Source organism: Pongo pygmaeus, chromosome 20 (assembly GCF_028885625.2).
Source record: "Pongo pygmaeus isolate AG05252 chromosome 20, NHGRI_mPonPyg2-v2.0_pri, whole genome shotgun sequence".
NCBI classification, from domain to species: domain Eukaryota; kingdom Metazoa; phylum Chordata; class Mammalia; order Primates; family Hominidae; genus Pongo; species Pongo pygmaeus.
The window spans coordinates 57,067,611-57,078,486 of NC_072393.2; the positions used below are offsets into that span (position 1 = coordinate 57,067,611).

At 53.6% G+C, this 10,876-nt stretch overlaps 1 protein-coding gene across 4 annotated transcripts; it reads right to left on the reverse strand.

Annotated features, from left to right (window-relative positions):
- Nucleotides 1-40: 40 nt before the first annotated feature.
- KLK6 (kallikrein related peptidase 6) lies at nt 41-10,605 on the reverse strand. Of its 4 annotated transcripts, none has more exons than XM_054464289.2 (7): nt 10,504-10,605; nt 9,527-9,614; nt 9,051-9,098; nt 8,172-8,328; nt 4,301-4,548; nt 2,767-2,903; nt 41-440 (listed from the first exon to the last, which is right to left on the reverse strand). In XM_054464289.2, the coding sequence occupies exons 3-7, from the start codon at nt 9,088-9,090 to the stop codon at nt 288-290; spliced, it is 735 nt and encodes a 244-aa protein (XP_054320264.1). In that variant the 5' UTR covers nt 9,091-9,098; nt 9,527-9,614; nt 10,504-10,605; the 3' UTR covers nt 41-287. The 4 variants fall into 4 exon arrangements, with proteins under 4 accessions (XP_054320264.1, XP_054320268.1, XP_054320267.1 ...); XM_054464293.2 differs by lacking the exon at nt 10,504-10,605 and adding an exon at nt 9,711-9,827; XM_054464292.2 differs by lacking the exon at nt 10,504-10,605 and adding an exon at nt 9,711-9,819 and having other exon boundaries at nt 9,531-9,614.
- Nucleotides 10,606-10,876: the final 271 nt, after the last annotated feature.

Genomic DNA, 10,876 nt, shown 5'->3' on the forward strand with positions numbered 1-10,876 from the left:
GTGTGGAAGGGTCGGGGAGAGGCGATGCCTAGAAGGGATTTTCCCGTATTCTCTTAGTGGTGGGGGTAAGACCAAGGACCCAAGTCCTCACTCATCACATCCTCCCCAGTGATGCAAGGATGGAGCTGGGGTAAAACCAGGGAGAATCAAGGCCCTCACGTCACTGTGTTTATTAAGCATCAGGGTCAGAGCTGGGCAGGAGGGGAGGGGGGCAAGGTCTAGGTGAGAGACGTTCTGGAACCAGCCAGTGGGGTGGTAGGTCGGGAGGTGGATGTCACATGTCAGGGTCACTTGGCCTGAATGGTTTTTTGGATCCAGTTTGTGTATCTGCAGACATTGGTGTAGACTCCTGGCTTCTCCTTTGATCCACAGGGGATGTTACCCCACGACACAAGGCCTCGGAGGTGGTCTCCACACACCAGCGGACCCCCAGAATCACCCTGCAGGAAAGAGGGAGAAAGTCAGATACAGATAGAAACCCAGAGACTGTGTGTGTGTGTGTGTGTGTGTGTGCGTGTGAGAGAGAGAGGTAGAAAGGGACAGAGGTACTTACTGAAAGATGGAGAGAAAGACTCAGGGACAGAGAGACAGAGAGAGAGACAGTAAGACACACAAAGGCATAGAGAGAGAATGGTAGAGAGAGAATAAAGAAGACTCAAAGACACAGATAGGAATGCCAAGATGCAGAGGAACCTAGAGAGCAAGAAAGAAAACAATTTAAGAATGGAGACTGAGAGGTGTGGAGAGAGGCAGAGGTGTAGAGACAGATGGAGAGAGAGAGAAAAGAAGAAGAAGATGAAGACGAAGACGAAGGAGGAGAAGGAGGAAGGGGAGGAGAGGGAGGAGGGGAAGGAGAAGGAGGAGGGGAGGGGGAGGGGGTCAGGGAGAGGGAGGGGGAAGAAGAGGAGGAGGAAAAGAGGGAGTGGAAGAGGAAGAGGAAGAAGGAGGAGGGAGGAGGGGAAGGAGAGGGAGGAGGAGGAGGGGGAGAGGGAGAGGGAGGAGGGGGAGGGGGAGAGGGAGAGGGAGGAGGAGGAAGAGGAGAAGAGGCAGTGGAAGATGAAGAGGAAGAGGAAGAAGGAGGAGGAGGAGGAAAAGAAGATGAATAAGAGGAGGAGGAGAAGAGGAGGAAGAGGAGGAGAAGAGGAGGAGGAGGAAGAGGAGGAGAAAAGGAGGAGGAGGAAGAGGAGAAGGAGGAGGAGAAAAAGGAGAAGGAGGAGGAGGAAGAGGAGGAGGAGGAGGGGGAGGAGAAGGAGGAGGAGGGGGAGGAGAAGGAGGAGGAGGGGGAGGAGAAGGAGGAAGAGGGGGAGGAGAAGGAGGAGGAGGGGGAGGAGAAGGAGGAGGAGGGGGAGGAGAAGGAGGAGGAGGGGGAGGAGAAGGAGGAGGAGGGGGAGGAGAAGGAGGAGGAGGGGGAGCAGGAGGAAGAGGAGGAGGAGGAGGAGGGGGAGGAGGAGGAAGAGGAGGGGGAGGAGGGGGAGGAGGAGATGATAAGACCCAGGTGGGAGAGGTAGGGAAGGCCCAGGGAGAGATATGCCTGGCACTATTCTGTCCAGGGACACCTCTCCACCTCATGTCTTGAGGACAGTCTTGCCCGCCTGCCCTTTCTTTGTGTCCAACTTGCTATGTATCGCTTTCCCTGTCTCTGTCTCTGTTTCTGCCTCTGTCTCCCTCTTGGTTGGTCTCTGCACATCCCTCAATGCACTAGTCATTCTGACATAAAGAGGAGAGCCTGGATGGATGACAATGGAGGAAACCCAAGTTAAAGTACTCAGGAGGGCGTCCCCTTTCCCCAGCTAGTGTCTCCCTCCTCCAGAGCCTGGTTGTTTCTGAGCAGGACTCGTAGGGGCTCTGTTTGAGGAAGGACAGTCCCCTCACACCATCTGCCTCCTTACTGCCTCTCTTTGGTTCTTTTTGTTTTTAGACAGAGTCTGGCTCTGTCCCCAGGCTGGAGTGCAGTGGCGCAATCTCAGCTCCCTGCAGCCTCTGCCTCCTGGGTTTAAGCAATTCTCCAGCCTCAGCCTCCCGAGTAGCTGGGACTACAGGTGTGTCCCACCATGCTTGGATAATTTTTTTTTTTTTTGAGATGGAGTCTTCCTCTGTTGCCAGGCTGGGGTACAGTGGCACGATCTCGGCTCACTGCAACAACCTCTGCCTCCAGGTTCAAGTGATTCTCCTGTCACAGCCTCCTGAGTAGCTGGGACTACAGGCGCCCACCACCATGCCTAGCTAATTTTTGTATTTTTAGTAGGGATGAGGTTTCCCCATATTGGCCAGGATGGTCCTAATCTCTTGATCTGGTTATTCACCCACCTCGGCCTCCCAAGGTGCTGGGATTACAGGCATGAGCCACTGTGCCCGGCCTAATTTTTGTATTTTTAGCAGAGATAGGGTTTCACCATGTTGATCAGGCTGGTCTCGAACTCCTGACCCCAAGTGATCCTCTCGCTTCGGCCTCCCAAAGTGCTGGGATTAAAGGCATGAGCCACTGCGCCTGGCCTCTCTGGTTCTTGATCCCGCCGCCTCCATCCTTGTCTCTGCACTTCCTGTCTCTGCCGACTGTGTCTTTATATCTCTGCATGTCCCTGACTGTGTCTCTGTGTGTTGAACTAAGTCTCTCCTTTTCAGGGCTTGGGTTCTCCCTCAGCCTGTCTCTATCTGTCTCTGTAAAGCTCTCTTTTGGCCTGTGTCTCTCTCTTCCTGTGTCTGGCCATGTTTTTGTGCCTTCGTCCTGTCTCTGGCTGTGTAACTGGCAGATCCGGGTCACCTCACCTGGCAGGAATCCTTCCCGTACTTCTCATCCCCGGCACACAACATGTTCTGGGTTATCTGGCCGGGGTAGGCATGCTCACACTCCTCACGGGGCACCAGGTGGATATATGCACACTGGATGGTGTCAGGGAAATCACCTGTTAGGAGAGAGATGGGCCAGACTCAGCCCAGGCCTTGCACTCCCCATGTCCTCCCCAGCCATCCCCCAACCCCTATAAGTCCTCCATTCCCTATTGGTCCCTCTTTTCTATTGGTTCCCCTCTTCCTTTTTGTCTCTCATTCTTATAACCCTGCCTCCTAATTGGGCCCTCTTTCTATCATTCTTCCCTCCCATTGGCTGTCTTCCTCATTAATAGTCTCTTCTCCAGGAGTCCTCATTTCCTATTGGTTTTCCTTTTCTCTTAGGTCCCTCCTCCACTTTTCTCTCTTCCACTGGTCCCACCTTCTTCAGTAGTTTCAGTTGACCTGGAGGACTCTTCCTCTATTAGGCCCTCCTCTACTGTACCCCTCCTGATCAGTAGTCTATTCTTCATTGGCTACTTCTTGCCCGTTGATTCATCTTGATTGGTCACTGTATGACCATTAGTCTTTTCCTAACTGGCCATGCCCTCTCCCATTGGTTCTTCCTTTCTACTGGTTCTTCATCCAATGGTCCACCTCCGTCATTGGTCCTTTTCTAACTGTCCCCACCCTCCTTCATGGGTCCTCCCTTTCTATTGGCCCTTCATCCAATGGTCTACCTTCCTCATTGGTCCTTTCCTAACTGGCCCTGCCCTCCCTCATTGGCTCTCTTTTCCTATTGGTCTGCTTCCCTCCTTGGTCCTTTTCTAACTGGCCTCACCATCCCCTACTGGCTCTCCCTTCCTATTAGCCCTTCATCCAATGGTCCACCTCCCTCATTGGTCCTTTTCTAACTTGCACCATCCTCCCCCATTGGCTCTGCCTTCCCATTGGCCCTTTATCCAATGGTTCACCTTTCTTATTGGCCCTTCACACACAGGCTCACCTTCATGGTTCCTGCTGATCTATTGGACCTGTTTTTTCCTCTAGTGACCATTGATCCTTTCCCCTTAGTCCCTCTTCCATCAGCTCTACCCCCATTCACTGTCCCAATTCACATCCTTCAGTTGGCTTTTGTGCTTTATTGGTTTCTCTTCTTCCATCAGTTCCTTCTCCATTATTCCCTCCTGCTCTTCAATGAATCCTGATCAGTCCCCTTTGACCTTTGGCCTCCTTCCTGATTAGCATCTCCCCACTGACCTTCCCTCTTTATTGAACCTTCATCTTATGTTCCATCTCTCCCATGCTATTCACCCATTGGTCTACATTTTCCACTTGCTGTTCACTCACTGGCCCAGCTCCCAAATTCACTCTCCCTCCCCCTTGACGTTTCTCCCATTGAAACCCTGTCCCATTGGTCCTCACCATTAGCCCATCTTCCCATGGCCCCTCACCAATCGTCCCACCTCCCACCCTTTGGCCCACTTTCCCCAGTAGCCAGTAGCCTGCTCCCCACCAGCCTCCCACTACTGACCATCTGCTGTCTTGCCCCAGCCCAGGATGTGGCAGCTGGTGGTGTTGGCTGAGCAGTCCCTCTCCAGGGGAAGGGGCTGGATGAGTTCAGAGAGTTTGGCTGGGCGTGCCAGGCGCAACAGCATGATGTCCTGGTCATGGCTGGCGGCATCATAGCCAGGGTGGATCACAGCCCGGACAACAGAACTCTGCTCCTGGGAACTCTCCCTTTGCCGAAGGTTATGCTTCCCCAGGAAGACCTGAAGATTCCTGGGAAGGAAGAGGGCTAGGTCTCACCTGGAGCCCTTGGGCTAAAGTTGAGGCTTCAGAGAGGGCTGGGAAGTCATGAATCAGCTGGCCTGCTCCTCCCACAGTCTTCCCCAGCTGGGTAAATGGCAATTCCATCCTTTCAGAATAATCTTGGGGGCTATTCTTCACTCTCTTTATTTCATGCCTTACATCCAAGCTGTCCAGAAATCCTTTTGCCTCTCTGAAGCATATCCAGAATCTGGCCACGTCTCACCTTTCCCACAGCTACCATCTTGGTTTGAGCTGCCTTTTCACTTCCTACCTGAACTAGAGCAGTAGCCTCCTCACTGGGCTCCCTGCTCTATCTCTGGCCCCCCACAGTCCATGCTCCACAAAGCAACCAGAGATATTTTAACAGCGTAAGTTGTTCCTGTGCCTCCTCTGCTCAGCCCCTCCTACGACTCCCATCTCACTCAGAATCAAAGCCAAAGTTCTCAACGTGGCGCACCAGGTCTTGCAAGCACTGCCCCATCATCTCTCAGACATCTTCTCCTCCCGCTCTCCCCTTCTGTCCCTCTGCTCCAGCCAAACGCTAGCTTCCCTGTCTTGCTTTGAACACAGTAGTGGTCTTCCCACCCCAGGGCCTTTGCACTGCTGTTCCCTCTGCCAGCAAGTCTGTCCTCCAAGTATCTGCATAGCTCACTCCCTCACTTCCTTTAAATGTCGCCTCTCAGGGAAGCCTTCCTTAGTTGCCCAATTAAAATACAAATACCTATTCCAGTAGGCAATTCCTATCTCCCTCCCCTGCTTTCTGTTCCACCAGAGAACCTATCACAGTCATCTGACATGCTGTATGTTTATTGTTAAATATTTACTCATTGTATTATTTCTCCTCCTTGCAGAGCAATGCTGTCCACTAAATGCTACGATGCTATGATCTCTATGTGCACCGTCCAGAGGTGGCTGGGGGAACCACAAGCTACAGGTGGCTGCTGAGTACTTGAAATGTGGCTTGTGGATTTTCCATTTCATTAATTTCAATATAATTTGCTATATGTGGCTGATGGCTACCATATTAGACAGTGCAGCTCTAGGATGTCAAGATGGAGATTTTTGTTCTATTCAGATATAGTATCTCCAGTACCTTGATCAGCACCTGGCACATGATAGGTGTTTGATACATATTCCTGAAACAAACAGAGTCACTCCCTTGCTCAAACATCACCCATGGCTCCCCATTGTCCTAAGAATAAAGCCTGGGCTCCTCCACTTGGCACTGGAGCCCCTGTGTGATCTGGCTGTAGTCACTTTCCAACCTTATCTCCCAGCACCTTCTGCTCCGCAGTGAACGGGAAATTTTCTTTTCTGAGAATACTCAAGACGGTTCTCACCTCAGGGGTGTTATCACTGCCTTTCCTCTGCCTTGAACACTCTTTTCCCATCTTCATGCCTCTGCTTGGATTTTATCTCATTAGAAGGTCCTTACTGACCCTCCTCCATCTAAAGCAGGTACACCTATTCTTTTCCTTCATAATTTGTAATTATGTGGGGTTTTGAAGGGTTTGCTTCTTTTGTTTGTTTTTTTGAGACAGGGTCTCACTCTGTCACCCAGGCTGGATCTGCAGCGGTGCTCTGTAGATGACAGCTCACTGCAGCTTTGAACTCCTGGGCTCAAGTGATCCACCCACCTCGGCCTCCCAAAGTGCTGGGATTACAGGCATGAGACTGTACACCACAGCCAGCCCAATTTGCTTCTTCTTTCTTTCCTTTTTTTTTAGACAGAGTCTCATTGTGTCATTCAGGCTGGAGTGCAGTGGCACAATCTCGGCTCACTGCAACCTCTGCCTCCCAGGTTCAAGCGATTCTCCTGCCTTAGCCTCCCAAGTGGCTGGAATTATAGGAGCCCACCACCATGCCTGGCTAATTTTTTGTATTTTCAGTAGAGACAGGGTTTCGCCATGTTGGCCAAGCTGGTCTTGAACTCCTGACCTCAGGTAATCCACCCACCTCGGCCTCCCAAAGTGCTGGGATTACAGGCATGAGCCACCGTGCCCGGCCTCCACTTTGCTTCTTAAATAACTGCTTGTCTGCACCTTTCTGTCCTTGTGCTCCCGAGGGCAGGGATGACGTGTGTGTCTCATCCATTGCTGAATCTCCACTGCCCAACTCAAATGTGGCACTTAGCAGGTGCTCTTAGTCAATGTGCATCAAAGGAATGAATGATGGTGGAGAGAGTCATCCCAGGTCTCCTTGGGGTCAGGGGAACCACCCCAGGGATTGTCACTTGCTATTTCGCTGCACCTCAGTTTCCTCATTTGCAAAATGGTGCCAAGAGTCCCTTGTGGTGGGCATTCCGGGAAAGGTGTATAAATGATTTCACTCAGCATCTGATTGGTAGTTAGCATTAAACAAGTGGCAGCTGTTGTGAATCTAACTAGTGAGAATCAGCGCCCAGGGTTTTCATCCTGGGCCCTCCAGCTCCTCCAACTATGCCAGCTTTTTGGATGATCTCATCTAGACCCATGGCTTTAAATATACCTGTTTGCTGATGATGCCTTCATTTTAACCTCCAGCCCTGACCTCTCCTCTGAGCTCCAGAGGCCTCCCTGGCCTCCCTGCTGGGACATCTCCCAGGCATCTCAAACTCACCGTGGCTAAAGCAAAATGTCAGATGCTCCCCTGCCCACACCCAGCCTGTTTCTCTTTCCCTCTCCCACAACTCAGAGAAAGATGTGGCAAAACACCCAGTTGTTCAGGACAAATACCCGGAAGCCAGCCCTGCTTCTTCCCTCTCCCTCCTGTTCCTCGTTGCCAAATTCTGCTGGCTCAGTCTCAGAATTCCACATCCCAAGATATTCAACATCCCTCCATCCCCACTGCAACCGCCTGGGTTCAAGCCACCCTCCTATGTTGCCGGATGAAAGCAACAGCCCCCACGTGGGCCTCCCTCCCTCTCTCTTGCCCAGACCACGTTCCACGTGGTAGCCAGGGTGCTTGTAAAAATGTAAATCAGGCTGGGTGTGGTGGTGGCTCATGCCTGTAATCCCAGCTCTTTGAGAGGCCAAGGCGGGCGGATCACCTGAGGTCAGGAGTTCGAGACCAGCCTGGCCAACATGGTGAAACCCCGTCTCTACCAAAAATACAAAAATTAGCCAGGCAAGGTGGTGCATACCTGTAATCTCAGCTACTTGGGGTGCTGAGGCAGGAGAATCGCTGGAACCCGGGAGGCAGAGGTTGCAGTGAGCTGAGATCATGCCACTACACTCCAGCCTGGGTGACAGAGCGAGACTCTGTCTCAAAAAACAAACAACAAAAACAAAACTGCCCAGTGGCTTCCTACTGTGCTCAGAATTAAATCCAAATGCCCGTCATGCCCTGCAGGTCCCCAAATGATCCAATTCCCCCATTAGAAAGTAAGTTCAGGAAAACAGCAATTTTGCTTGTTTTCTTTTTTCTTTTCCACTGCTATGCCCGCAGGGCCTGGCACACATTAAGTACTCAATTAAGCAATGGCCGAATGCACCTGGCTATCAGATGGCCTCATGCTGGGATGGGGGGGATGCCTGTGTCACCTCCTGCCTGACATCTACAAGACACCCTTGGGGTTCAGTCGCATCCGCTGTTCATTTACGGTGTAGACTCACGGTTTTTTGCAGTGGGCAGCTGTGAGGACCCACAGTGGATGGATAAGGACCCCGCCACAGAGCAAGTGGCCCGAGGTGTAGAGGGCAGCTTGGTAGGGGTGAGATGTCTTGTCGCAGGGTCCGCCATGCACCAACTTATTCTGCTCCTCTGCCCAGGCTGAGGGAGACAGGATCTGAGTCAGAGAGGAGTTCTGGAGAAACCAAGCTCATCCCCCTCAACATGAACTCCAGTCAAGATTGGTCAGGTGCAGTGGCTTATGCCTGTAATCCCAGCTGAGGCAGGAGGATCACTTGAGCCCAGTAGTTTGAGACCAGCCTGGGTAACACAGTGAGACCTCATCTCCACATACACACACACACACACACAAATTAGCAGGGTATGGTGGCATATGCCTGTAGTCCCAGCCACTTGGGAGGCTGAGGTGGGAGGGTCGCTTGAGACCCAAGAGTTCAAGTCTGCAGTGAACTATGGATCATGCCACTACACTCCAGCCTGGGTGACAGAGTGAGACCCTGTCTCAAAAAAAAAAGCTTCTCTGTATTTCCACTCCCAAACTTACCCCATTCCCACTACAAACCCAACTGTATCCCCTATCCCCGGGCTCTCTCCAACTTTCCAACCTACCTCCTATCTCTTCTCTGTTTAGATCCCCATCCCTAAAGCCAACCCCACCCCAAACCCTCATATCTTCAAACCCACCTCCCACCACCCTCCCCATCTGTATTCCCCACCCATAGCCTAATCCCCAACGTCTTCCTCATTTCAAAGCTCCCCCACTCCAACCCTGTGCATATCCCCATCCCCAATACCAGCCTCTTCTCCATCAACAAGCCCAACCCTGTCTGCAAGCCTCCCCCATCTAAATGCCCTTTCCCCACCTGCAGCAATCAGACTCAGCACCACCATCAGCTTCTTCATGGCCGCTCCTGAAAGGGGAAGCCACATGGTCCATTAGTCACTGCCTCGACCCTCCCCCCATCCTTCTGTCTGCTCCCTCTGCATCCTCTCCTTCCTCCCTGGCCTGCTACACTCTCCTGCCTTGACCTCTGTCCTTCCCATCTAGCCTCCTGATTTATTCTTCCCCAGCCCACGTCTTCCATCAGAGGATCCCACGAAAACAGTGCCAAAGAGAATTCAGAACTACATCCACTGGTCCAGTAACCTACGGTGAGATTCTGATTAAATCTTTCTACTTTCTTGGGCACTGATTTGCCTTCCTGTCGACAGGAGAGGGTTACCCTAGGGGGCCCTAGCGTTCTTCCTCTGTATGGCAGTTTTCCTCTGAGCCTGGCTCTGTGCGCAATGGCCACCCACCCCGCCCGCCCGGCTGGTTCTGTATTGCCTGTGATCTTACCTACCGCAGGCCTCCAGGCCTCCGGGGATTCTTGAGTCGGGGGAAGGAACAGCTTTGAGATGAGCAGGCAGAATAGAAATACGGGGAGCTGTGAGGAGAGAAGACACTCAGATGTAGTGGCAGAGTCAAGCGGAGGACGCAGGGACAACAGAGCCCAGGGCTGCAGGCACTGCCAGACACACACCCCTGGCTCCCAGGCCTCCCTGGAAGAGGCTGGTTCTGTCCCCAGATGCTTCTGGAACGTCCTTTTAACCCCTGTCTCTCAGGTCCCTGAGCCAGGAGACTGGCTACACCCTTTTCCTCCTTACCCAGGCCTCCCACACACATTCCTCCCGCCCCCACGCTCTGCTCCTGGTGACCCCTGACCAGACCTCCCGGGAGGGGAGCACTGGTCCCTGAGTGCAGTGAGGGCCTGGACTCCTGGGTCTGAGGGAGGAGAGGCCGGGGACCTGGACTCCTGGGGCTGAGGGGCTGAGGGTTGGACTCCTGGGTCTGAGGGAGGAGAGGCTGGGGGCCTGGATTCCTGAGTCTGAGGGAGGAGGTGGGAACTTGGACTCCTGGGTCTGAGGGAGGAGGAGCTAGGGGCCTGGACTCCTGGGCCTGAGGGGTTTGAGGGAGAAGGGGCTGGGGGCCTGGAATCCTGGGTCTAAGGGGCTGAGGCCTGGACTCCTGGGTCTGAGGGAGGATGGGCTAGGACCTAAACTCCTGGGTCTGAGGGAGGAGGGGCTGGGGCCTGAATCTGAGGCAGAGGACGTTGTAGTCGGCTCAGTCCTTAGACCTCCAGGTCTTGGAGAAAGAAAGTGTCTGAAGACAAATTCCGGCCTCTGGGGCAAGCAAATGGTGCCTCAGGCCTCCCTGCACCCCCAGCGCTCTCTGTGCCACCCAGGGACCTGCAGGCCCTCACTCCGGGCTCCAGAGCCCTCGGGCACTGGGAACCAGCCTGCCCAGGTTCAGTGCGGTTGGGGTGACTCACACACCTGCCCGTAGGTCCCTCTGTGTGCTGCCTGCCGACCTCCGTGTCCCCAGGAGAGAGCGAGCCAGCTAGCCAGGGAGACACTGTGTGTCACCACACTGGCCCCCGCCCCTGCCCCGGGCTGGGGAGCAGGCCCAGGCGCTATGGGGAAAGGGCCCAGGAACAATCGGGCTTTGTCCGCCCCCAGCACCCCAGTGCCATGCTCCCAGCAGCTCCACGCCTCAACCTCTCTTCCGGCGGGCAGGCGGGAGGGCAGTTACATCAATGGCTTCCTTTTGTCCCTGTCTGACAGTCCTCCTTTGCAGTCTCTGACTGACCACCCGGCCCTGACTGGAGATTTCGGCGCTCCACATCCTCCTGGTCCTTCTCCTCCAAGT